The sequence below is a fragment of the Gymnoscopelus braueri genome (genome assembly GCF_963280865.1).
Source record: "Gymnoscopelus braueri genome assembly, chromosome: 3".
NCBI lineage: Eukaryota > Metazoa > Chordata > Actinopteri > Myctophiformes > Myctophidae > Gymnoscopelus > Gymnoscopelus braueri.
In genome coordinates this window covers 47,385,927-47,413,566 of record NC_137612.1, presented here as the reverse complement: position 1 = coordinate 47,413,566, position 27,640 = coordinate 47,385,927, and the positions used below count along the sequence as shown (strand labels likewise).

General features: G+C 38.6%; 4 protein-coding genes across 7 annotated transcripts in view; 2 read left to right on the top strand and 2 right to left on the bottom strand.

The window, feature by feature from the left end:
• The window catches only part of LOC308081637 (small ribosomal subunit protein eS26), a 127,757-nt gene that overhangs the window by 20,407 nt on the left and 79,710 nt on the right, over positions 1–27,640 (top strand). The gene's annotated exons all lie outside the window — the stretch shown is intronic.
• LOC308081700 (GTP-binding protein Rheb-like) lies at positions 511–5,580 on the bottom strand. Its single transcript, XM_080423297.1, has 8 exons — positions 5,128–5,580; positions 3,851–3,922; positions 3,667–3,734; positions 3,374–3,456; positions 3,190–3,246; positions 3,042–3,089; positions 2,403–2,484; positions 511–2,320 (listed from the first exon to the last, which is right to left on the bottom strand). Exons 1-8 carry the CDS (start codon positions 5,177–5,179, stop codon positions 2,228–2,230), a joined length of 555 nt encoding a protein of 184 aa, XP_080279423.1. The 5' UTR covers positions 5,180–5,580; the 3' UTR covers positions 511–2,227.
• LOC308083007 (limb region 1 homolog-like protein) lies at positions 7,229–14,456 on the bottom strand. Of its 3 annotated transcripts, none has more exons than XM_080425098.1 (17): positions 14,263–14,456; positions 13,388–13,472; positions 12,697–12,730; positions 12,177–12,316; positions 11,945–12,048; positions 11,740–11,863; positions 10,570–10,638; positions 10,406–10,476; positions 10,101–10,173; positions 9,845–9,925; positions 9,666–9,745; positions 9,483–9,560; positions 9,222–9,295; positions 8,964–9,054; positions 8,807–8,873; positions 8,555–8,716; positions 7,229–8,457 (listed from the first exon to the last, which is right to left on the bottom strand). In XM_080425098.1, exons 1-17 carry the CDS (start codon positions 14,326–14,328, stop codon positions 8,372–8,374), a joined length of 1,485 nt encoding a protein of 494 aa, XP_080281224.1. In that variant the 5' UTR covers positions 14,329–14,456; the 3' UTR covers positions 7,229–8,371. The 3 variants fall into 3 exon arrangements, with proteins under 3 accessions (XP_080281224.1, XP_080281225.1, XP_080281226.1); XM_080425099.1 differs by having other exon boundaries at positions 11,752–11,863; XM_080425100.1 differs by having other exon boundaries at positions 11,945–11,973.
• Positions 16,128–27,469, top strand: prkag1 (protein kinase, AMP-activated, gamma 1 non-catalytic subunit). The gene is made up of 13 exons (XM_080424725.1): positions 16,128–16,313; positions 17,927–17,978; positions 18,654–18,754; positions 18,836–18,917; positions 19,016–19,074; positions 19,254–19,299; positions 19,384–19,438; positions 19,547–19,673; positions 19,917–20,082; positions 20,179–20,216; positions 22,496–22,642; positions 24,665–24,764; positions 24,945–27,469. The coding sequence occupies exons 1-13, from the start codon at positions 16,299–16,301 to the stop codon at positions 24,953–24,955; spliced, it is 999 nt and encodes a 332-aa protein (XP_080280851.1). The 5' UTR covers positions 16,128–16,298; the 3' UTR covers positions 24,956–27,469.

Below are 27,640 nucleotides of genomic sequence, written 5' to 3'. Positions count from 1 at the left end.
TATTTGACAATTTGGCCAATGTTTTACCAGGTTTTATAGTATTATTTTTTTATTAAAAAGGTCTTAAAAATCCTTAAACTGTCACTTCACTGTCATTTGGGGACCCCCTGGGGGTCCCGAACTACAGGTTGAGAACCATTGGGCTATACAGCGGTTACTAGCCCTGAAACATGACTGTCATAGACGAGCATCATGTGAACGATGGCTAAGTGGTTACCAAACAAGATTTTGTCGTAATCACAATCAAGCCACATTTTGACCTATTCTTATCCAGTAGAACATATAGAATTAGATTAAGACTCTCGTAGGTCTATTGTATCGATTTTGACATTTTTATATCTACGAGAGTCTTAGCCTTCAACCCCCCAGTTTCCACTGGATTGTCACCTCCAATAACATAGCATTATGGAATAATATTGCTACGGCTAAATAATATAGTTGTGCTGACAAGTCATTTGTCATGGTTCAGAAATTGCATTTCTGTAACATCCCAATAAAATATGACAAATCAAAAGGAGTAAAGGATTTATTTATATACAAAACTGTTTACAGCAAAATTTCTGAATTAACATTGACCAAGGAGGGAATATTGGTGTTCAGCTGCACAACCACCAGGTATCCCCACATGATCAAGTCAACAGAAGGAAAAAATAACCCTTAAGAGCACCTTGAGTCATGAAGGGAAGCAAAAGGGGTAGGGGTTTCCCGATTTATACCTTCATCGTATGGTGCTGTCGTGCATCAAAAATAGCAGATTGACAAGCTTATAGATCTGCTATTTTTGGCACATGACAGAGTTGTACGGAAGAGCATAAATCAAGCAATATGGAAACTGTAAGGCACAAGACACAGTATCACCAGCTTCTCTTCGACCATCAATCACACATCAATCAACTACTTACTCAGTTAAGCTCTCAATAAAATAAAATAAAAACTAAACACTAGGGGTAGAACATGAGAATGGTGGAAATTTAAAACCATAGCATTTCTATACTTTCCTTTTGTAAGGCTATACAGGCTGAATAAAACAGGTCATTAAGGGCCTCAAGGGTATAATAGTGTTTGTCATGATGTAAACTTGTAAATGAATTAACTTGGATGCAAGCCACCTCGGCTTAATCAAAAAGAGGGTGAAACTAACAAAGTTTATTCAGCATCCCTCATGATCTATTCAACAATCTTCAAGTGTTAAAATATAAAAACTGCAATTCAGTGTTGTCTATACACGTTATGTACTTATCTCCGCATATTCTAATATATCAAGGGGAAAAAAATTAATTCAAAGTATAACCAATACTATCAAACCAGTTTCTAAGATTCTATTTCTATAGCAAGAAAAGGCCACAACTGAATATTGGAGATCTGTTCCATACTATGCTAAATTTGTGGCAGAGAAGGCCATGTCCATCATATGACAGCTTTATTACACTCAATTTGAGGACAAGTAAATTGTACAAAGTAAGGGTGATAGTACCAATTTGCTTGGCAGGATAGTGTAAAAATCTAAATGTGGCTGTAAAATACAAATGGATTTCTTTGCTGGCAGTCATTTGACAGTTTATACGTGAATAGCACCTGAAGTTGTTGAGTTGTGCACAATGAAAAATAAGTGTTACAGTGACACTTATGTGACAGAAATCTCACTCCAGAATGTACTAAGAAATCAACCAGTTATGCATAATAGTGATATTCCAACACCACATTTAAGAAATGTGAACTGTGGATCATTGCAGGGTATAATATGACGGGAAGAAAAATCCCTAAGTGCCAAGTTCCAGGCATTTACCAGCCCTTCTTGTGCTGTCTACTGTAGAAGACTGGTCAACAAGTATTGCGACATAGGCCAATCATGTCTTAAAAACTTAATGAACATTTTTACAATGAATTGGGACAAATATATTTGGCAATCTTTTCACTTCTGATTTCTGTACATTTGGTTGAAGTCAATATATGGATTATACCTAGTCCTAGACGTTTCACATTTTAAATTCATTGAAAAATGTTCTATGGTCTAGGAATAATCTTTGTCAATTAACTTCTCAATTAGTGGGCTACTTTAAAAAGCTGTCTGAGCAATTGGCTGCCAATGTAAAACAATATTGTATTACAATAGTGTAGAATTGCCAATGTAGCTCCTTGGTGCTGAGGAGGTCAGGGTTTGGAAGCGGATGATCATGTGCCTCCTGTCTTCAGCCAATCAGCTTTCTGATGTCCTGTTGAGAAGGTTTTACATCACAGCACACTTCTTCTCCTCCGACGGTACATTTCCATCAGCTTTCTCCATCTCCAAAATGATTCGCTTGAAAAGTTCCACTGCAGTCTGTATTTCAAAAGAGTTGTGACTTTGTCTGCGTGCGTTACATGCATAGTGTTGACATGTAGGTCTGAAATAGATACATTACCTCATTCTCCTTGGCTGAAGACTCCATGAATGCAGCACCCCAGGAATCTGCCAATTTTTTTCCTTCCTCTGGCTTGATCACTCTGAGATAAAGAGATGCATACTTGGTTTGAGTTTTAAGCACATGAACTCTAGCATCCCTATTCTGGCCATGCCATAATAGGGGAACATTCTGGGAAAAACGTTTGGTGAAAATAACAGATCTACAAGCTCACGCCTCACAATGCGTCGCAACACATCACAATGCATCACAGATCATGTGAGCTTGTAGACAGGCTATTTTTGGCAAAGAGATTTGGTGTACAGAGAAAAAAGGAGGGGGCCAAGTACAGACAAAATATTTTGGGTTTACGTGTCCAAAATACCCTTATATTACAATATCAGGGTACTCTTTCTGTGGATAATTTACCTAGATGCAGAAGAACAGAAAACAGACAGAGGGGAGGAAGAGGGGAGGATGTGTGACAAAGGTCATTAGTTGTTTTCATAGCCATGCCTGCCATATTCTGCCTGCCAACACAACTCAGGGCACTGTACACATTACCGGATGTTATCCATTTTACTAAAATAACAAACACATAATATATCAAATACATGTTTCTATTAAGCGGTCAAGCGTTTAAATAACCATGATGAATACCTTTCCATATGGAGATCTTTTTTGTTCCCAACAAGAACGGTTGGCACCCTAAAAAGAAAAAAGTAAACAGATTGAAAATATGCTATGGTTAAAAAAGAAAAGTCAAAATCACATTTGAACGATTAAACTATTATGAAAAAAACCTCACGTCATCTTGCCAACCATATCTAGCAGCTTGTCATGTAGAACCTGCACAACTTCAAAACTGGAAGAGAGATCATCAAAATAACTATTAATAATAGATAGTGTAATCAATCTTAAGCCGTTCTCTTACAAGCCTTTCATTTGGCCTCCATATGACCAAATGCATACTATGCCACCCACCCACTCACCTTTTCATGGAGGTTACTGCGTATACCAACACATACCCATGGATGTCCATTGAATGGGACTGAGGGAAAATTGAGTACTCATCCTGTAGAAAAAGTTTTCCATACTGTATGTCAGATGTTTACCAAGTAAAATAACAATTGTTAAGACTTCTACAACTTTTACTTGACAAACATAATGTATTTGACATTTCTTTCTAAAATCACACCTTTCCTTGACGTTGCGGGAATAATATTATTAATAGAATGTCACCATTCACATGACTGTCACTGTAAAAAATAAACTTGTAACTCACTTGTCCAGCTGTATCAACAAGCTGCAGATTGAAGTCTTGACCATTGACTGAGACCATTTTGTTGAAAGCTGGAGAAAGGAAGAACAGCTTAGGCAAGAGCTACCCCCCCCCCACCCCCTTACATTTCACATACTTGTTTATAAATTTCTCTCTGGCGCAAAACTTAACAAATATTTCAACTTACTGTTTTCAATGGTGGGGTCATAGGAGTCTACAAACTGTCCTTCCACAAACTGTATTGTAAGAGATGACTTTCCTGTGCGGGGAAAAAGTTACATTAGACGACATGGCCAGCTTAGCCTAATCTAAAATAATAATGGAAAAACAAACTCTGGTGGGAAAATTCTTCTAAAACAAACAGCTTCAACTGATACGCATCGTGCCAAGATGTTGGGTGTAAAAACGTATGGTTCATAGCCTTAACCAATTATACCCCAGCGTCGGTATTGTGGGGAAAGCTTTCGCTGAAAATAGCAGATCGACAAGCTCACACCGCAACGCAGAAAGTTTTCCCCACAATAACAGAAAACTGAAAATATAAGAAAGTATTGAGCCCCGAGGGACTCCAGGTGGTTAATTGGGGTGCGGCATGTGACTGTTTGACAAGATATTACAATTTGTTTCATAACTACGTGGACATTTTATCTATAAACGTGGAGGTCCGTACAGGGAGACTATGGTCAAACGTAAAGAGGGCATAAGCAAACAGCATATGGTATCAGTTCTGAGGGAGGATTCTGCTCACCACATACACACACATGGTGTAAAGTAACTAAGTACATTTACTTAAGTACTGTACAATTTTGAGATACTTAAACTTTACTGGAGTACTTCCAATTTATCTACTCCATTACATCTCAGAGGCAAATATTGTACTTTTACTACATTTTTTTGAAAACTTTAGTTACTTTGTAGATTTGTATTATTATTACAAAACCACTTCTATATACTTTGGCAATTTGAAAATAGACGATCTACAAGCTCTGCTATTTTCAAAGGCTTCTTGTGAAATGGGACATTCTGCATAATGAGTACTTTCTACTTATTGTACTTTAAGTACATTTTGATGTCAATACTTTTGTACTTTTACTCAAGTAAATGTTGTATTCCGGACTTTCACTTGTAACAGAGCATTTTCTATACTGCAGTATTGACACTTTTACTTAAGTAAACAACGCGAGTACTTTTTCCACCACTGACACATAGCCAATGTGGCTGACACGACAACCCCGCATGTCTTTGAAAATGTACCTTTAGGGGGGTCAAAGACATGCGGTACAGTGACCCTCCCCCCGCTACGACCAGACACGTACACATTTGTGGGTATTTAATCAAAACAAACCAATGTAAACAAAAGCCACGCTGCTGTACATTAACGTGGAAAACAAAGCCTTGGAACGTTAGCCTCCTGTTAGCACACGGCTAGCTAACATTAGCTTAAAGTGCATCACCACCACTCACCTACAGACCTGTAGCCTATCACAGCGATTTTTCTGTATTTTGGTTGAGGCATTTTTCGTTGCAAAAAAAAAAAGATTTTTTTTATGTACGTCCGAAACTTTTTAATGTACCAGTTGTTGTTTTTTTTATTTCAAAAATAAAAAATAAAAAATAAATAAAAACTTTTATCGCCACATTCGCCTCGCCGTCACGTGACAACAACAAACTTTTCAGAGGATCCACCGCCTCGGCCTCGAGTTTTGAACTTCTGAGTTTGAACTGAAGATAAAGAAGGTACTCTTAAGTACTTCGTTGGATACTCGGGTATCTAACGGCTTTTTTCGCGCACTTATCGATAACCGCCGATGGTCTCGAAACGGCTGTTTATACTGGAACTATAAACTATAAAAGGCTTGTTTCGCCGCAGTTCGCTTCGCAAGTCACACTGACGGAAACTGACATTGTGCAAGCACACCGTCGTAAAACACCCAGCCGATACGTCACCACTCTCCTGCAGGGACGTTCATTGGCCAGCAGAGGTCGCCGTGACACAACTTTCCTCACATGCCGAACCTGTCTTCAGGTAGCAGGGAACTAATTATTTTCTTTTCTTTTCTTTTCTTTTCTTTTCTTTTCTTTTCTTTTCTTTTCTTTTCTTTTCTTTTCTTTTCTTTTCTTTTCTTTTCTTTTCTTTTCTTTTCTTTTCTTTTCTTTTCTTTTCTTTTCTTTTCTTTTCTTTTCTTCACCTTGTTGAGGAAGTTTGATGTAACAATAATTGAATTGACTCAAATAGTGCTGCCATTTTTCAACAAAAATGTGGAATGCCATACCAAAAGGAGTGTAAAACCCTACTCACTTTCAAAACTGCCCTAAGAAACACCTTCTGGAGGCTGCAATTTGAAAAATGGCCCCTGTCAAAGTCAAAGTCTTAACCTACAGTCACAGGTTTACAGGTGTAAAGAAGTGGGTGAAATTTGTTTTTGTGCAAGCTCCTTTGTTTTTGTTGTTTTCAGGAAGAGAAAAGAAAAGAAGAGGGGGGAGGGGAAAAGCAAAGAGAAAGATGTTGAGTATAGGCAAAAATATCTACATACACAGCACAATTCCAGCTGGTACAGTATGTACATGAGGTAAGACATAAGCTGCATAAGTTTAACTGCAGGAATGTACTGTATATGAAATTAGACCTTAAGGTGTTATGAACACAGATGTGCCTTGAGATTTTGACTTGCCCTTTGGTGGTGGGCCTTGTACTCAAGAAGTTGGCAAAACCACTGCTCTAAATTGAGACTTTTACTATTTAACAGATTTCTGCCGTTCCCTTACTAAATGACTGCCCTCTTTGAGTAGCAGTCATTGTACAGGTAGGCTCACAAATACTGGCAATTTGAATCATAACCTACCAGGGCACGGAGGCCATGGCGGCCGTACCCCCCCAGTTTGGCCTTATGCTCTTCAAATAAGCATATGCCCTCATTGCCATGAGGCTGCAGTGGCCTTAATGCCCTGTCTACACTGACCCAGCTCTTTTCTCCTCTGTCTCTTTTCTGTCAATTCGGTTTTTAGACACCAGGTTTTTGTTGAGATTCTGAACTCTTGTTGGACAACATCAAATGAAATGCTGTGCACATAACCTGTGGTGGGTTATTATTATAACATAATACTGTATACCTACGTATATCCTTACTATTACATATATATTATTTAATTCATCTTTATGTATATATATATATATATATATATATATATATATATATATATATATATATATATAAAAAGATATATAATATATATATATAAAGATTGTATGTATGTGTGTGTATAGATAGATAGAAAGATACACACACACACACACGCGTGCACACACACGCGTGCACGCACACGCGTGCACGCACACACACACACACACACACACACACACACACACACACACACACACACACACACACACACACACACACACACACACACACACACACACACACACACACACACACACACACACACACACACACACACACACACACACATATATATTATATTTCCATAAAGGATATTGTCATTTAGAACTTGTGAAATTCACAAGCGAGAGTCCTAAAATGATGATGACAGCTAGTACCAATCCTTGAATTATTAAACATTTTTAATGGTGTCAAGGTGCAAGGTTCAAGGTTGTACTTTATTGTTACATCTTGTGTACAGGTACATAAGAGTAAACCCTATTTTGTTTGGCTTCCTTCAGACAATGCAGCAGCATAGGTAATAACAACATAGAATAATGATAGAAAACGTAAAAAGATTTAAAGAAAAGAGTGCAAAAAGAGCAACAAAAAAAGAGCAAAAGGAGCATGTGTCTCCTCATTCTCTATTATTTTACAGGGAACAGTTTTTCGGTCAACAAGGGAGTGGTTACCATTTCAGAACTTGTATAGGGTGTGTGTGAGTGACATAATATCTCTTATAGCTGATCTAAATTAATACATTTTGAAGACTCCTGTGAAAGTAAAGTACTATGCTGGGTTTCCAGCTAACAGAATGGTTGTAGGTATGGTGTCAAATAACAGCTTTACCTTTTCCTATCCCGAAACACTAATTGATTTTATATAGAGTAATGTATCTGCAATCATTTCCAATGTGTTGTACTATGCCCTCTCCTCATCTGAGACTGACATCGGTCTATATTCTAATGAGGACGATAGATTTTTTTTCCATCTACTGCAACATATTTAGCCAACAGTGAATAATTTCTGCATAATTTCATCTCCGTCGTCCACAGCAGTATAGGGAACCTTTTAAATGACTAATGCTACCGTAGATCCACTTATTATCCAAATCAAAGGTTGTTATTGGGACCAGAAGCATACTAAGTAAGTAAAAATGAACAGCTCCTTGGCTCCTCAGCCAAGGTGGTAGATTCCAGAGACACAAACAAATACACCATCCAAGCCAACTCAGCATCAAATATAAAACAATAATGATTGATTGAATAATGAAAATTGGTAGGGACAGAATCATACTTTTGAAAAGGTGGTTGGGACATGTCGAGATCGTTTAAATTGAAAACCACATCCATGTCGGTCAGCACAAAATGTAAATGTCAACGTAGAGCACACTGCACACTGAAGGGAATTTAAGCTGCAGTATCTTGAAATGTGAGGATAGCCACGCTCCATGTACAGACCACCAGGTGTAAGTCTTGTCAGTGCCGATGGTTGCTTAGCCTCTGAGGTTCTTATGACCTCCAATTTCAGAAGTGCTTTAATGATTATTATTTAATCTTGGAAAACCCATTGGCTAACAAGATCCTGAGAGGGATGGTGGAATGTGATACAGTCAATGATGGTTTATGCAGGCCTGGCGAAAGAGAGAACAATTTGATTAAGTGCGGAATCAATAGCTATGTAATTGTGAGGGTAAGTGGGTATGTGATGAGAACACATACAGTACATACCAAATGCCCAAGCCAGATCTCTTTGCAAGGTCCATGTTAAAGTTTCAATAAGACTGGCAGAGGTGAGCCCGACAAACATAAGGTTGTAGAGGACGACGACGTGGAAATTAGCCAACCAGTTGTACCGACCAAAATCTCCAAGCAGATCAAACCTGGTGATGCCTAAAATATCAAACACCGCACAAGTTAGTACACTCTCCTAAGACAAATGGTAATTGATTGATTCTCCCAGTCTCTCACTGTAAGCCTTACCCAAAGTCCTGGAGAATGCAGGCAGGGCTGAACTGAGCACTATCAGACATACACAGTTCCCAATAATCTACAGAAAAAGACACAATTCTACAGGTCAAGTGTTTTTGAGGGAAAGACAAAGACAGGGAAAATGGAAGGTACAGTGTGTGTGAATAACCTGTATTAGAGTAGTGTCCTGCATCCGGGGTTGTAGACCAGTGAACAATGGGGAGCTGTAGAACCCCACCACAGATGAAGTCATCAGATATCTAGAAAACTTTACAGTTAAGGGAACTGAAGCTTGTCCACTGCTGTACAGTATGTTCATCAAGGATGAGTAGCTTACCTAAACTCAAATTAGTACATCAAAAGAAGTGCAAGATAGAAAAGGTATGCTTCTGTAATTTTGTGAAACCAACTAATATTGAAAGGATACAGGATGAGAATGACTTGAATCACAGCCCCGAGTAAGCCAAACATGGAAAATGAGGCAGTTCCCAAGAGAGGGTCCTTTGACAGGAGAAGGTAGATGTAACCCAACATATACAACTGTTGGATTGTCATGGAATTTGCTGTACAGTTGCAGTTTTGTCAAATATATACCAAATAAGTAATATTGCCATATATATTCTGAGATATAGCATAAAACTGTATTGAATCAGTAGTTTCTTCTTCAGTCAAACATTTATTTACTCACTTCCACCCAACGGGGCATAGCCGTTTCATCAAACAGCAGTTCAAGCAAATGGAAACACACTATGAGAACACACATTACCTGGGAAAAGAAAAACACTGTCAGTCATTTCATGATAAACTGGTTTACGGTAATTAAAAAGAACACTGAAATCATGTCTGAGCAAGTAGTTAAGTTTTCCCCTACAGTTAGTGCAAGCAGCAGCAGCATTGCCAAGGGGTAAACAAGGTTATATGGGTGCCATATGGGTGCTGTCCTCTGCATTTCTGCCAAGAGAAGCAAAGATGTTAATCTTTAATAATTGTATAAAATCCTTGTCATACCCTTGATCAAAATATGGCTTTAAGAGCGGTAACTGGCCTTACCCAAAATGGTGCGATAAATCTGTGTGGAGAGGTACTCATATCTCAGAAGCTCTGCATTTATGTTCCAACAAAAGGTCTCACCTGAGTGGGGCAAAAAAAAGATAAAAAAGTGTCAAGCAAGCCACTAAACTAAGTTCATCTTTATTTACCTTAGTATGGTTTGTAGCAGCTAGGTCAAGTGGTGTGCAGTAAAACACTGCAATGCCATGATGTAATACTGTAACTCTTATATTAAGTGAGGAACACAGTTACTCACTTGTTAGTTTCCTGACCAGAGAGGCTTCCTCCAACACTATGCAGCCCATTGTCTCTTCAGTATCCTCCAGTAACTGAAAAATGCCATATGTCACTGGGTCATTAGAAAACACACGCGCGCCATAGGGGTGCGCACGCACACGCACGCACACACACACACACACACACACACACACACACACACACACACACACACACACACACACACACACACACACACACACACACACACACACACACACACACACACACACACACACACACACACAAAACAGTAAAGTTAAAAAGTAAAGCTAAGTAACTAACTCTCATGTGTGGCTTGACCAGTAGCCTCCTTGTGATGCTAAACATTCGTGACAATCCCAAAGGTGTACATACTGCAAAAGATAATGAAATGTAAGCATGTCTCCGCCATTACATTTTCAGTTATTATAGTTCACAATTAATGGTGAATAGTTCATTGCACTTACACAACAGCAATAGTACCCCAGCCAGAGACACACCAGAGTAGAAGTGTGGCAGGTAATATTTCCATAGCCCTGGAAACAGTTAAGATGCATTCTGTGACTTTAATAGAATTTTTTTCCCATTAGTGCAAACTGGATAATGAATTGTTATATCACTGTCAAGTTCAACAGCTTTTGATTGTCATAAGCCTGTCCTGAAAACATAAAAGTAAATGTAATATCTCCAGTAAATCACGAGATACTGTATATGGCAGGACCTCTCAATGAGTGCTGGTCAGACAATTCTCTCCACACAAGCGTACACAGGAAATACTACATACGTTACGTATATATATATATATATATATATACCAAAACTTCTGTAATTAAATAAAATCACAAAACAAGACAGTCTATTATGGTTAAATGCAGTAGAGTTTATTTTTTTAGGACCATTACTGACCAGACGGCCTGATTAAATTGGGACAGTCCTGATTTTTGAATATTTGTGTTTGTTTATGATTAATCAAACGAGATTGTTGGGAAAATGTCTCTTTGTGTTGCCAACAGCTATAGAAATGGTAACACCTAATCTTTCCTAAGGTCAAAGCAGGTCAGTGTCACTGTGACTGTAGCCTCGGAAACCCATGCCTTTTTTTTGTTACTGTGACTGTGACAGTGACATCATGTCTTTCCCATCCATTCCTCATGAACGCCTGGAGGGGATTTCATTACATCAGGCTCAAACGTACTTGGACTCAAGGTTGAACTGTACCCATTTTGGTGGTCAAAGAACACCCTTTATTCAATGGGGTATAAGTGATATTTATTTCTTAAAATAAGCGTTATATTCTGATAGCACACATAGATGTACTCAAATGGTAAATATCAAATGTTTATAATTGAGAGACAGTCTGCCTTGAGTCAATATTTAACTAAATGCAATGGTCATCAGTGAGCTATGAAGTGGTGTATATAAGACAAGTGGCAAGATATAAATTAGTATGCTAATTTAAAAGTTGATAATGCATTAAGGCAGATTGTTTCATGTAATACATCTTTTCATTGTGACCTAACAAAATGTATGCAGTTTTAATATAATCCAGCACTATCACTACAGTATGTGTTCCAAGTCTTATTGTAGTTAAGATAACTACAGATTAACTATTGCTTAAAATGGGGGGGGGGGCTTACCACAGAGACTACCTCTGGCGATGTTGTCATGGAGAAAGGCTGATGCCACCCACATCAAACCCAACATCAGAAGAGCTAAGAGAAGAAGGACAACTCCTGTCTCACATACACGCGCCATCACACCCTTTAAAAAACACTATGGGTTATTCATGACATTTATCATGAGCATTTGGAAAATTATTATCACATAAACCAAAATTGCTACCTTCCTGGAGCCAGGCAAACCTTCCGACTCTGTGAAGAAGTAAGCGAAGGGTAGGATGAAGACAAGACAGAGATTGGAGAAGAGAAATACTAAATTCCAGAATCCTGCAATGGGAGAATGGAAAACGCATGCCTTAAAATCTGATATATCTTTTTAATTTTTGATTGTTATAACTTGTAGGGTTTATTATAATCATGCAGCCTGGGGGGGGGGGAATGCTTTATTTGATTACCATATAAAAGGGACCCGCTGAGCCACTGCATGTAGGAGCTTTGTGTGGATACAAGCAAGAGCTCATTGGACAGGATGGACATGGGCAGCAGTAGAACGGCACCCACAGAAACAGACAGAGAAAACGTACAGAGCCACAAGCTGGTGATAAGGAGAAATTAGAGGATAATTAGGGTTAGTCATGACCATGAGATTTTAGTTCATGATTTATTAACATACAATTGATTGTGATTAATGATTTAATTGTGTTTTTGGCATTGAACATTGGAACATAAATAAATTATACAAATAATGTAAATTGGCCATAACAGACCATTAATAATTTATAATTAACCATATATAGCCAATGATGATTTTATACCTTCAAAAATGTTCTGATTTTTTTTTAAATGTTTGAATAGTTTTACCAGATTAACTCATACACATGAATGGAAACTATTCAAATGATTATGCAACATAATTGCAATTGTCTCAAATAATTGTGATCAGATGATTTTGTAATAGTATCTTAATTTACTCACGTAATTTTGTTGACTGTGGCATCTTCAATGTTATCTGCAATGCCAAAAGAACTTTTTAATGATCATTTTGAACTCATTCACTGCCACTGACGTAAAAAACGTAATTTGTCCCGTTTACCAATCCTGCCACTGACGTAAAAAACGTAATTTTTTTTTTTTGAAAAAAAATAATTTTTTTTTTTTTTTTTTTTTTTTTCAAATTTGACCCAAAGACCAAGGAGATATGATTGTTTAAAGATCTACACTCCCATCCACTTCCTTGTTAACTTAAAACTTAAAAATTCTGTATCTCGGCTCCTGAGTACTTTTTTTTTTAAATGAAAAATCTCTGGCAGTGGGCAAACGCGGCCAGCAATAATTGTGGCAGTGAATGAGTCAAACAGGCCAGACCAGAAACCAGACAGAAGCCGAAACTACCATCTCCTAGGCTACTGATTCAAACAGCCGAAGGCTAAAACAGCTGGAGAAACTGTAATAAACTCAACTGCAAGTTTGCTTGAGGCAAAATTCTACATAAAATGAAGTAAATTCATATTTGTTCACATACAGGTTTGTTTATTAACACAAAAATACTAGTTAGAATCACATGGTTGGCTGATGGAGGACATACATTACATAATATTTATAATTATACAGTGCTGAGCAAGTGGCAAAAAGACAGTTAAAATTCCCAATTTAACAAGATACAAACCTGTAATGAACTCAGAGTTCTTTTTGTAGAAGCCAATCACCAGGTGGGATACAATATACAGACAGATGAACAGTAGGATACAGATCTGTGAAGGGTCACAGGCTGGGTTAGGAGTTAGGTATTTATTTGTAATAGCCAAATGTCAGATATAAATAAGCAATCCAGATATTATTATCACTTCATGGACATTTATACCTATTTGTAGTTGCCTATGGTTTGAGTGATAGCCTAATTTTCCAACACAAATTATATCTCCATAAAATTTTGGTACCTAGACATAGGCCTATACTAGCCTGCCGACTAGATTCCACTTGATACATTCTGCTATACAATGGTACCAAGCCAATACTGCTGCTGAGTATCAAGTCAAATTGAGCAGCTGGTGGAGAACACCTTTTTTGTTTGTAGCCTATTCAATTATCATTAGAAAAATAGTAATTACAGTATAGGCTCTACTGCAGGGGTCTTCAACAGCTGATCTACAAGAGCTTGTAGATTAGCTAATTTCAGCAAAGAGGGTTTGGGGTTGGGGGGAAAAAGAGCAGCCCAAGTACAAGATTTCCAAGTATTGAGGGTTTAAGTGGTTCAATTGCCTGAAAATACACATTAACATGAATCCAACACAACGCTACACTTTGACAGTAGGCTACTGACAAACAAGTCTATTAAGCTATCTATGAAATCTATGGAAAAAAAGTAATCTGCAACACAATTTTATTCAAAATGTAGGCTAGTGTATGAGGGTCCTTGCTTCATGTCTCTCTCAGCTAAAAGGTCCTTGGCCTGAAAAACGTTGAAGACCCCTGCTCTACTGATTAATAGTTGGTTTTAATAGTTGCATCATTAAAGGACATAAGATCATATGATATACTCACAATAGTCTCCCTGACCCATTTATAGAAAATCTGCTCCCGGATCGACATGTCTTCTGATACTTCCATCGTCCTTTAAACATTGCAGAATAAAGTGCTCTAACATGGGGGAGAAAAACAAAGGTTTCCTTTATGTATCTTTATAAGTTGCTTTTCTGATGGCTGCTGCCTGCTGCGTGATCGCAGTTTATGGGACAGACACATTTTGATGTGAGGTGTGGAGGGCGTGGTGAACGGAAGTGCGAGCACAGGTGTTTGCCCCACACTTGCAGTGGTGGATAGTAACTGAGTACATTTACTCAAGTACTGTAGCCTACTTGTAAGTACAATTTTGAGGTATTTTGACTTGAAGTATTTCAAATTTTCAGTACTTTTACTTCTACTCCTGCACTACATCTCAAATATTATACTTTTACTCCACTACAATCATTTGAAAACTTTAGTTACTAGTTGTAGATTTTTATTATTATTACAAAACATATATTAACCACTTCAGCCCTATATACAGGTATACTTAATTTGGCTATTTGAAAATAGCAGATCTACAAGCTCACAAAGCGTCGCTTTGCTTGTATTGCTATTTTCAAAGGATTTTTATACATTTGAAACCTGTGAAATGGGACATTCTGCATAATAGGTACTTTGACTTTTGGTATTTTGATGTCAATACTTTTGTACTTTTGCTCAAGTAAATGTTGAATTCTGGACTTTTACTTGTAACAGAGTATTTCTAGATTGCAGCATTGATACATTAATTTAAGTTAAAAAAAATAGAGTACTTTTACCACCACTGGTTACCACCCTCTCTAGTAACAGTAACATCATCAGTAGCAAAACATCAACACATCATCACTTGACAGTGGTGCTCCAATGCCACCCTATGGTCAATGTATGTCATTTCCAAGCCCACTACCTGTTTGTGTATCTTCTGAAACTATGGGTGATACAGTTCATTGTATAGCTTTTAAAACACAATCAGACTGAGATGTAAATGATTAAAACATAAAACCCATCATTGTCAAATCAACCCTATCAGCTGCTATGAGGGAGCGACATTTTGAACAAGAATATTTTGTTTTATTGGTGAATGAGTTCTAGCAACAACACTCAACTAGAACTGATTGATTGATGGATTGGTGGATTGATGGATTGATGGATTGATTGATTGATTGATTGATTGATTGATTGATTGATTGATTGATTGATTGATTGATTGATTGATTGATTGATTGATTGAATACTTTATTAACAGTTAGCAATAGTACAGCGACCCAAAAAGCCCTAAGGGCATGTCTCCATTGTGGTCCTGTGTATTCAATTCACATTCAAAGACATACAATAATATGCAAGACATCATCAATACTAGCAGCAATAAAAAAGTATAAATTATGTACAGTAAACAGTTGGGGGGGGTCATTTCTGGTGTTAAGCTTAGACTGGGGACCTGTATATGATACTACTTTAAAGTAAATATGGGGGACTCGGGGGAGGAAGGAACACACCACACACAATCCTCTGTAGTCTACAGTGCCTTGTAGCCCAGTGGTAGAAAGTAACTAAGTAGCCTACATTTACTCAAGTAGTACTGTAAGTACAATTTACTTTAGTATTTCCAATGCTCAGTACTTTTTCTTCTACTCCACTACATCTCAGAGGCAAATATCGTACTTTTACCCCACTGCAATTATCTGAAATCTAGGTTTTGAATTAAAGTTCTCACTTGGCCTATTCGCTTCTTTTGGGCTTGTTTTCATAGACTGGGTTGCTTGTTTCTCTCGCACAATCTGGCAACACGCCCCCCCCCCCCGCCTCCTGGCTGGTGACGGAGTCACGGTTGTCGTTACGTTACGTACAGTACGTTAACTTATGGTAGCGACGCAACGCCAAAGCTCAGGACAGGAATACATAAATATCACATACTGTAGCGCCAGACAGTGTGTCGTCAAACTCTTACATATTTGAGCCGTTCAGTGATAATAGACCAGGAGGACCTACACACTATATCGACCTGAAAGGCGCGGTGGAACGGTGGATGGAATATGGACTTGGACTGTGTAAGTAGCTAACTAAAGGTAGCTCGTTAGCAGCACGTACACCAAAGATCATCATCAGTAGACCTTTTAAAATCATAAATCCTGTTAGATGACTGATTTCAGATTTAGGACTTTAGGATTTGAAAGGCGAAATGTAAAGTGGAGGAGCTGAGATGAGCTAGCTCTGCATCTGATGTCAAACTTTACGGAAATGTAACTTTACTGTGATGCTACATACACACACTATAAACACCTACTGTTGGCTAACGGTAATGTTAGCTCTCCCTGCTTGTAGAGTGAATACCCCGGGCATTAACACTAATTCAGCATCAGCAGCCAGCTTTAACATTCAGATTGAATGATAAGCTTTGATAACTTTATAAACCACCTGCGGTTGACTAACAGTTAAACCTTCGCAAGCTATGCTAACTACGTTGGCCATGTTAGCCACCTAGCCTTAGATCAAGACTATCATAACGTATTTGATCGAGTCTTTCGTATCTAAGATTATGCAAAATGTCATCATCGACACTTTGGCTGGCTATTAGCCAGCCAAAGTCTGTGATACTAGACCAGAATGGTGATATTTTTCATCTCAGACTCCCTTGAGCTCTGCTCAAAAAGGCTGTAAAGACATTGTTATTGCAAGTTGTTATTATGAAAAGCCAGCGTCCGAGACTAACCTCAGTCTTGTTATAACTTAAAGAGTTTTGAGGTCATGCACTTTCAATGTTATACATATCTGAACTATGATAATGCATCATAATGCTTGGATCTGAATAGCCCTGAAACATGACTGTCATACAAGCGTCATGTGAACCATGGCTAGGATCTGAACTAATGTCAGCTAGTACAGTGGTTCTCAAACTTTTTCATGTCAAGGACCCCCAAAATGATTTTTATTTGACCGCGTACCCCCATCTGAAAATGTTTGGTGCCAGGGACCCCCAGAAGAGATTTATGTATATGTGTGTATATATATATATATATATATATATATATATATATATATATATTTATATATATATATATATATTTCAAACAAACAATTATTCAAACTAACATATAAATGGATAAAGTGGTTAAAATGATTGTGATGCTATGTTAACTACTTTAGCTGGGGACCCCCTGGAACCCCCCCAAGGATCCCTGGGGGTCCCCGGACTCCACTTTGAGAACCAGTGAGCTAGTACATGCATGCGTACACAAACACGCCTGTTATGTATCAGTCTGTTGCTAACATACAATTACATGTCCCTAATGATAAGTTAGAAGTTTTCTCTCCAACAATGACACCAGGATCATATTATACTGTACAGACGCATAATAAACTGTATTGTGACATGGACAGTGTTACAGGTGTTACGAAGTGGCTGAAATCTATATTTATAAAATATTGGTGCTTAAAAAGTATGTTTCTATTATTGTTTAAAAAGTATGTTTCTAATCGTGCCCAAATAAGTTACGAGTCTTGAATTATTAAAACGTATCAAGAGCTAACGGTACTTTAAATACAACCCAGGCTGTGATGTTTGTTTAGCCTTGTCATGCGGGCAATATTATTTATAGCAGCAGCGCAAACACTGAGTGAATGTATGTCCTTGTCCCACTGAAGAATACATTTTATCTTTCAGATTCCAGCTGCTCTCGATGATCTTGAGTGCAAAAAAGACCCAGTTGTAGAGGGTAAGTGTTTTCTTTGCATTATTACTAAATTTTACTAAATTAGGGAAATGCATTAGCCTCATAGCATAATTGCCTAACACGTTTTGGTCAAATTGACATTTTTGCCTAGCTCTACTCTCCTAACACTGCTGCATCATTGTGCCTTTTTGCCTATGTCCTCCTAAGCCAATCAAAATGCTTGTTACATTCCAAAATGACTTTGGTTGACTTAGGCAGAAATGATTTTGAATGTTGTAACAAGCATTCTGGTAGGCTTAGAACATTGGCAATAAGGCAGGATGAATCAGCAGTGTAGAGTTAGGCAGATATAAATAAAGGCAGATATACATGACTTAGGCAAAATGTGTTTTTTACTTTCTGCAGAAAGTGATTTTTTTGTTTTGTCTCCTGAAAAACTTAAAAATATGAGTTAGGCAATTATGCTATGAGGCTAACGATATGTGCATAGTGTATGTACGTATATGTGACTCAGTGCCAGTGTACAGTTGAGGGATTGAAATACTTCGTTGTGTGCGGTTTCACACTACGAAAAATAACAGATCTACAAGCCCACAACACGTCATGCTGCGAAGCATTGTGACCTGTAGAGCTGCAATTTCTGGTGTGTGACACCGGTGCGCAACTAAGTATAAATCCAGTTTTAACCTTAACTATTGTCTCTTCATTTCCTTCCAGACCCAGAGCACAATGTTTACACCAGGTTTATGAAGTCTCATCGATGTTATGACCTGGTACCTACCAGCTCCAAACTGGTGGTGTTTGATACATCACTACAGGTAAGACAATCACCTCAAATGTTGAAACCTCTTACTCACTGATATGACAGGTATTACTTACTCTATTTGTCTTTGAAACAGGTAAAGAAGGCTTTTTTTGCACTAGTTTCCAATGGTGTGAGAGCAGCGCCTCTGTGGGACAGTAAAAAGCAGTGTTTTGTTGGTAAGGGAGTCCCATGTGTTTGGATCAGTCCTGCAATTAATTAAAGAAGTCAAAAATGTATGTATTAATGAGATTCCGCTTAAATATCCTTTCTGCAGGTATGCTGACTATCACTGACTTCATCAATATACTGCATCGCTACTACAAGTCTCCTTTGGTAAGAAAAAATCCACATCAGATAAATCCACATCACAAATTTGAGGCACTAGTAAACTTGTAACAACTAAACTAGTGCAATGAGTACTTTGCAAGAATAATGAATTCTTATTGCTCTCTTGAGTCTCTTTTTGTCCTAGTGGTCAAGCTCTCCTATTTTTATTTTTTTTATATTTTCAGGTCCAGATATATGAGCTGGAAGAACACAAAATAGAGACATGGAGAGGTAAGGATATTCATCTAAATGTTAATGCATGTTTGATCATATACTCTGGTTCACTTGAACCACAACATCTTCTCTTTATTACAGAAGTATACCTTCAAGACTCATTCAAACCGCTGGTCAGCATATGTCCAAATGCAAGGTAGATCTTTGTTGTTGTTTTTTACTTTTGTATTTAATTAAACCTCTAGTCTCTCATCGGTAAAGCTGCTTTACTGTCCAAACTAGTGTTTATTTCTCTCTGTTCCAGCTTGTATGATGCAGTATCATCTCTGTTGAAAAACAAGATCCACAGACTGCCAGTGATCGACCCATTGACAGGGAACACACTCTATATTCTCACACACAAGAGGATCCTCAAGTTCCTTAAGCTTTTTGTGAGTGTTAAGCTTAGTTATTTTTCTTAAACCCTCCTAGTTTTATTACTTGATATTTCTCTATTTATTTTATTTCTCACATCTCAATATTTCATTCTAAACAGAATAGAAAGTAACACAAGTGCAGAACTTGGTCTATTAGCCATAGTTAATAACAGGCCTGTCTTTGTTTATTGTTTTATACTGACATCTATAGCCACATGATTTTAAGCATGCGTAATCTATCTCTGTTATTGTTTTCAGATATCGGAGATGCCAAAACCTGCTTTCTTAGGTCAAACCCTAGAAGAATTGAGTATTGGAACATTCCAAAACATAGCTGTGGTGCGTTCAGATACACCACTCTACACAGCACTTGGCATTTTTGTTGCACAGAGGGTGTCGGCCCTACCTGTTGTGGATGACAATGGTATGTGTTAGCAGGGTAGATCATTTATGAATGAATGACCAGGACAGCTATTGTATTATGTGGCAAATTTATATTGATGAGCTTTATCTCTTGCAGGTCGAGTAGTGGACATTTACTCCAAATTTGATGTCATAGTGAGTATTATTTTATTGTGCACTATAATTCTTAGCGCCTAAGCAGATCTTGTGTCACATACTGAATGTTTCATTTAGGTGTACCACTTGGCAAGCATTGACAATACTATAGGCTCTGAAGGTGGCATTCCTGTTTCCTGTTCAGGTTTATTTTCCCATAGCTTCGTTTGATTGGCACGGCAGCAGGTTTGAATGGGAAATGCATATGACGCCTTCACATGTGTTTTCCAGTTCTAATCTGCTTCTGAGCCAAGCTATGGGAAAATGAACCGGTACAGGAAACAAGTATGCCACCTTCTGGAAACCCTGGACTACAGTTATGCACATAGCCTATTGACTATTGTCATCAGTGCTGCTCTTTGGCCCTTTTAAAACAAACTGACAATCTGCAGCTGTCTTTACCCTGCTGTGACACATGTGTGAAAATGGGTCCATTCCTCTGCTCTGGGCCACCATTTATAAAGGGTTCTCAATGCTCCTTTTTGATGACTGCTTGACTTGAGCCCTTTGCTCCTCTAGAGAGCACAGGCCATTGACAAATGTCTTCCACTTCACCTGGTTGTTGGAGGTTCTAATGAGATCTCCCCAGTTGAGCCCACTCCCAGACATTTCTGCCTAGACACCTCTTCTCCAGCTGTTCCAAGGGTGTCCTCTTGTTGTTGTTCGTTGGGGGTTCCATTTCATGGCTTGTCGGATGATTTCTTTAGTGAGAGTGGATGTCTAATCCAACTCTGTAAATCTGTAAATCAATCCTAGCTTGTTCTTTTCCGCCAGATCCACATCGCTAATTTTGTGTCTCCACCAGAAGTTTAGTATTTTCCTGAGGCAGGTGTTAATGAATCTTTGCGGCATGTTTGTTGTGTTTTTTATTTTACGTTTTTATGATCTCTGATCCATACAACATCACCTGTTTCACGTAGGAGTTAAGTATGCATATTTGGGTATTGATTGAGATGTATTTGCTACAATTCTTCCTGAGCATGTTAAATACCACCCTAGCCCTATTGACCCTGCTTTTTATGTCGGCATCGGTTCCTTCATTGTTGTCCACAACACTGCCTATCTGGTTTTCGAGTGGAGCTTTATCATCTGTGTCTTTGCTGTGCTGGGTGCAAGACCAGTCTGTCTGTCTCCTGTATTTGTATTGGTGTGTGAAAGGAGAACTGTCATCCGGAAAGTAAAGGTCATTAAGCAGCTCTCACATTTTCCAATGAATCCCATTTATTTTCCCTTCAGTTGTTTCCCTCATGATCCAGTCAATTGCCAGGAGGAACAGGAATGGTGAAAATAGACATACCTGCTTGATGCCCGACCGTCTTGACATTAAAGCTCTGGGATAGCTGACAGGAATGCATGACTTTGCACGACGTTCCGTCATACAGTATGAGTTCTTAATTGAGTTAACCCATTAATACCTGGAACGCATCTGTGTCGCTTTAGATTTCTTTGGCTATTCAAAAATAGCAGATATACAAGCGCGTCATAGCACTCAGTGCCGCGCTACGAGCTTGTAGATCTGCTATTTTTGAAAAATCTTGAAACTTTTTTTTCCAGATTTTTTTTCAAAAAACTGTTAGGATTTAGAAAACATTTTTAAGAATCGCCTCAGGTCTTAATGGGTTAATGATCGTGTTTGAAATTCCATAGTGGTCCATTAGGCACCATAGTGTGGCCCTGTCTAAGCTGTGAAATAAGTTGCTGTGCGACGTGGTCCATTCCAAGACTGTACTATGATGATGATGGGTAGTGTTGCTATGTGGTTTGTGTTTGCTGGTCGCTGAGCCTCTTGTTTACAGCTTCCTGGAGATGGTTGAGAATTTTACTGGGTACAGAAAGTAGGGTGAGCCCAAAATGTACTTGTTACATCTTCTTTGGCGCTTTCACGTGTCCCTCTGCCCATTCTGTGGGTGTATTTCCTCTTCCCAAATTCTCCCAAAGAAGCTGTAGATCATGTTTGTTGATATGTTTACTTAAAGGGCTTCAGGTGGAATATTGTCTGGGCAAGCAGCCGTACTGGTTTTCTGTTGTTTGATTGCAACATTTCTTTTTTTCGTTGTTCTGTCACACTTTATTTGTAGTGCTATCCTTAGGAATATGTGGCTGTTCTATGCTGACAACCAAATCCAGGCTAAAGTCATGATTCATTGTATTGAACTGTATTGTCTTGTCATATATTTAAGGCATGAATGCTGTAGATATAATTTGATTAAAAACAAAATCAAGGATAACATCAAGAGAATATAGTTTAGAAATAAACAAGGTCCTGTGTATGTGTGCAGAACCTTGCAGCGGAGAAGACGTATAACAACCTGGACATAACTGTGACCAAGGCCCTGCAGCACCGCTCTCAGTATTTTGAAGGGGTGTTGACCTGCAACAGACACGAGACACTGGAGGCCATCATCAACAGACTGGTGGAGGCTGAGGTGAGAGTGGGAGTGAGAGAGGCTGTCGGCAATGCTTGTATATCGTCGTCGTTGGCAGAAACGTTGTCTAAAACCGTTAAGAGCTCGGTCACACATCTGTGTCAGACGCGCCCAAAACGTCAGCTTCCCTGTTCACTTCCATTACAGGTATATGGGAAAAACGGGGCTGAGCGTTGTGGCGCATTGTAGACGCTTAAGCGCTTGAAGTCTGATGCGTGTGAAGCGTCGGGTTCAGCATTGGTAAACCTTGACCGCCAACCAATAGGACAGAAGTGCCATGCGTTGACTACTGTGGCAGACCATTTACTTTCCAGATGCGTTCACTACAATAGTATTCATAGCTGTGTGACCATAGCTTTACTACTCAGGGTAATTGGAAATTAAGAACCTGTGTTCCAAATGGATCTAATGTAGTCACCACCTCTTCTTAATACCTTTAAGATCAAATATTGATAAAACAGACTGACTTTTGCATGTTCTCCCCGTGTCTCCTAGGGTAGTTAATACCCAAAAACATGTAGTAATCCTGGTCGCTATACCCAGTGTTGGGCAAGTTACTTTATTTTAGTAATATATTACTATTACTTATTACCTTCATTTTAAAGTTTCGTTACATATTAATGTCTGAGCAACAGTAATATATTAATATTACATATTACTTTTTAGTTACTTTAAAAAAAAAGAAGCTACAATTGAACAATTAAATAATCTAGATTTTGTATTATTATTATTAGCCCACAAATTATTTTTGGGACACAGAGATGGCAGATGGGCAGGCATTTACATTATAAGATAGGATTATGAATTACATTAATGAATCAATTTGACTTAAATGAATCAATTTATTAATAGACATACCTTCTATAATGTAGCCTATAATGACATGACAAGACTAGCCTCTTTCTATACCTTTTTTTTTAATTAAAGTCCACAGAACAAGGACTGCATGAGCAGCATAGAATGTTGAGCCTATGAAATTAAGATAAGGACATAGAAATATGGTTAAGGTCATTTAATTGTTCAAAATTTGACCTCTCTGAACAGTGAACAGTTATACTGTAGTGTCATTGTGTCAATCAATAACACATCATAACAAAATGCATCTTGACCTGTTTGACAACCAACAACTAGCCAATTTTAAGTAACACAACCGTCCTTATGGGATCTAAACTCAACATCCATGTGTGGTCAAAAGTAGGAAATAAAATCTCTTAACACAGCATTTTGACATTCCCAGCCGACACTCATTTAGATAGACATGGCATGAGCAGGCGCGTATCGTCATTGGGGCCAACGAGGCCATGGCCCGGTCTGTAAACCCAGCTTGTCCCTGTGTAGGGGCAAGATCCAGGGGAAAAAAACTAAAAATCAACATTAGCAGCCTCTCACCCTATTCTGTTGTAGCCGACCACAGAAAGTTGCCTTTGTTTTCAAGTGGGGCTCATTTGCATTCGGCCGAATTGTTAATGACTGGCCATTAAAAAACAGTTTAGCCGTCAAACCGGTTCTGGCCCGGTTTGACGTCCTACCGGGGAAACTCCCCCCTGTCAGGTGTCAAGAAGGTCAGTTGGCTCTCATGCACTGAAGGAAGCATGAGCTCGGCCCTGGCCTCCCCAGGCTGTGGGGGACTGGTGTAGGGCTGGTGTAGCGCCCAGGATCACTTAGGAAATTGGCACCGGGTGAAAAAAAAATGGGTTACAAAAGTCACGGGATAAAAATGTATGACTGACTGACTTACCCACTTTCAACCTGGCGTCCCTATTTTGGGCATGTAGGGTGTGTGACCGTTGTCAAAAGATGATCAAAAATAGTGATGGGAGATCTACAAGCTCACAATGCATCAAGGGGCATTGTGAGCTTGCAGATCGGCAACAAAGTACAAGATGCAAGGTTTCTGCCCAACAGCGACGATATAGAATTTGGCGTAATGCAACAAAATGCATGTGTCTAAAATATTTGCTCTGAACATAACAGTTTGAAAAGTGCTAAAAGGAGGTCTTGGTGTTCATCTATACCTCTCAGGTGCACAGGCTGGTGGTGGTGGATGAGCAGGAGGTGGTGAAGGGTATTGTTTCCCTCTCAGATATTCTTCAGGCACTGGTGCTCACTAACGTGGTTGAGGGTAAGTGTAAATCTCTAAAGCACCCCCACTTCAAACACGCACATCACTTTTTAGAGTAAGCCGAGTAGACCAAATGATACAGTAGATATTTGAGTGATAATATAGTAGATATTTTGCATAACCACTGAAATACATATTCACTTAAGTAAACATTAATATGTATATATATTTTATCACCAGGAACTGCTTGAGTGATCAGCAAGTGGAAGATCTCCGCCAACAATGGATGGATGTGGATTTTAAAAGAAATGAGGCCAGAGGAAAGGCAAAACAGAGGGGGACCTAAGGGGCTGTGTCCACAGAAAGTGTTTTTAGTTTTTTCATGGCAGATTGCTTTGGACACGAGTGTATATAAAAAAAGAATGCGCAGAGCATTTACAAAGCGCACATAGTATAGAGGGGAGGGGAGGAGATTTGGTTGGCAGTTTACTACTGTATTAGTACTGCCTTTTATTCTATTTTGATTGGTTGGTTGAAGAAAGTGACATTGACCGCCGTTCTTCTCCAAAAGTTACATAATTTTCTACTTGAAGTGGCCAGGGAGCTCCGCCAAAAACGTTGGCTGCTAAGAGCGCTGAAACACGGGGTGCAGCGCTGAGAAGATAAGCGCTCCTCCTAGCCTGTCTACCATAGAAATGCATGGCAGAAGGCACTGGCAGCTCAAAAGGGCTTTCTGTGGACACTGCCCCGACAGCAGTGTATTTACATATTCCCATAACTTGTGCCCCATTATTTTTCACAAATGAAGAATCCTCCTTTTTTTTCTGCAAGCATATAAAGTCCAGCAGCTTTCTTCACTTCAGCAATATTAAAACACAGTAATAGATTATACAGGAGAACCTGTAACTCAAATTCCAAACCAGCCAAAAGAAATGAAAGAGCACACAAGACCTTTGAAATGGACCTATAGTTGCTCAGGGTGGCAGAGCACCCTTTTCTCCTCTTTGGCGGTTACTGTGTTGGGAGGAGGACCATTTATGTAATTCTCAGGTTATTAGACAACTGAAAGCTGTCGTTTAACCTAAACAATACTGAAAATGATTTACCAGCATTGCCTTTCACAGGCATTTGTTTTCTAACCTACAGAGCTGAGGTCTAAATGTCCAGTACATCTTTGTTAATCCAAGGATCGGGTTATGTTAAGCACAGTGGAACTTGTAGACTGTAGGTGGACCTGTTTTGATGCAAATTTGGAATATGTGTAATGAATGGAAATGGCAGGAGGAAAAAAATGCTACTTGACAGAAGTGGGAAAGTTGGCATGAAGATGCAGTAATGGATCAAAACGAATGTGTCAGATAAATTATGACCTTCGCGGACCTATTGACTAATGCACCACGATGAACTCTGTCGTCTGCATGCAATACAGTGATTTCTACCTCGTAGAGGTATATTTTTTTAATCATAAACTATGAAAAATTAGCAATTTCTATATTACCTGTAAATATTCACATTTGCAACATATATACGCCAGTAACATACAGTATGTGATAGACCAATATCGACTGATAAATCAGGCAGTCTCCTGTAAATGCAAACTTTTTGACCGGTGCTCTATTGATTATGTAATCCTGTTGTGCTCTCTATGGAATGTTCCCATAACTAGTTGACAACACTTTGTTTTGCCGACTTGCCGGAAACTTGCTCAAGATTAGTGCAACATTTGGATGGAAACTTGCTAATTGGATATACTATTTGAGTTATTCTTGTATTCTGGCATGTAAGACATTTTGTCTAGTTGTGTTGTGATGGTCTCATACACAGTCTTACTGCAAGTTCTGTGTTAAAGACTGATTTATATTTCATCGTACAACTGTCGCTGAAATTATCCTGTAAGCTTGTTGATCTGTTATTTTTACATGGCAACACTGCTGTACGATGGAGTACAAATTAAGCATAACCTGGGATGCCACTTGAAGCTCCTAAGATAATGTATGATGTGCTCCTGGTGAAGTTTTGAAGGTCTTTGATGTACCTGCTGTTATAGACCATTATTGTGCTATATTCCATTTTCCCAATGCACAACCACTGAATATTTATGAGTTGTGTGATTTGCTTTTTTGATGTTTTCCATTATGTAAAAATCGACTTATATCCAATTTAAGTCTTCTTCAGCTCCACCATTGGTTCAGCTTCAAACATATTAAGGTTCAAGACTGTTGGAATCAGGTGGACCCGGTAGCAAGAGGCATCTGGCATACATGAAATATAGAGTAGGCCTACGGGCTTACTTTTATGTGGACAGTGGAAGTTCAGTGAAATTAAAGGGTATTAGCTGCTTCATTGCTGCACAATCTTGGTTAGTGGACCAGCTTATTCATGGTCAAATTATCAAATGTTATATGAATGTTTTGCCACAGTCCCATTGTTTTTTTTTTGGGGGGGGGGGGGTCTGTGTTAAAGATGACTGATAAATTGGATGGTGTATCACCGAAGCAGTCATAGGAAGTTCATTTTTTAATTTTCAGTATTTATCTTTACATTCGTTATGAGATTGTTATCAAAATCAGTCCTTTCCTCTTAATTGTCTCTTGTTCAACCAATCTTGGAATGGCATTTCCTGTGACTCATCACATTTCCTGTTGACATGGAGTCAGACTCTGCTATGATATAAAATGTGTACAACTATTTAAATGCACAGTTTTCTACTAATCTGATGTGAGATTTTAATTTAAGGGGTGAGCAATAAATACTCTATTATGAGACTTTTGTTTAATGGCTTCAATAGTTAAGTATGCGCATGTCAGTAATGCTTTTAGACTGGTTAGGTCTAAAAACTGCCTACTGAAAGCGGAGTAGGCAGAGCTGTGAAAGGTATGCCTATGGCTAGCTATGTTAGTGAAGGCCACAAGTACCTGAAGAGCAGGAGGTGGTCG

What these genes read in the sequence shown, in the direction of transcription:
- LOC308081700 (XM_080423297.1), bottom strand. Translation starts at nt 5,179, where the DNA reads ATGCCTCAACCAAAATACAGAAAAATCGCTGTGATAGGCTACAGGTCT. An exon ending in TTGTTGATACAGCTGGACAA is followed by an intron (nt 3,457 to 3,666) that starts GTGAGTTACAAG and finishes CTTTTTCTACAG; the next exon opens with GATGAGTACTCAATTTTCCC. An exon ending in CTTCAGCCAAGGAGAATGAG is followed by an intron (nt 2,321 to 2,402) that starts GTAATGTATCTA and finishes TTTGAAATACAG; the next exon opens with ACTGCAGTGGAACTTTTCAA.
- LOC308083007 (XM_080425098.1), bottom strand. Translation starts at nt 14,328, where the DNA reads ATGGAAGTATCAGAAGACATGTCGATCCGGGAGCAGATTTTCTATAAA. An exon ending in GTTTGCCTGGCTCCAGGAAG is followed by an intron (nt 11,864 to 11,944) that starts GTAGCAATTTTG and finishes TGTTTTTTAAAG; the next exon opens with GGTGTGATGGCGCGTGTATG. An exon ending in TGGTCAAGCCACACATGAGA is followed by an intron (nt 10,174 to 10,405) that starts GTTAGTTACTTA and finishes GGCATTTTTCAG; the next exon opens with TTACTGGAGGATACTGAAGA.
- prkag1 (XM_080424725.1), top strand. An exon ending in AGCATATGTCCAAATGCAAG is followed by an intron (nt 19,439 to 19,546) that starts GTAGATCTTTGT and finishes TCTCTGTTCCAG; the next exon opens with CTTGTATGATGCAGTATCAT. An exon ending in TCAAGTTCCTTAAGCTTTTT is followed by an intron (nt 19,674 to 19,916) that starts GTGAGTGTTAAG and finishes TATTGTTTTCAG; the next exon opens with ATATCGGAGATGCCAAAACC.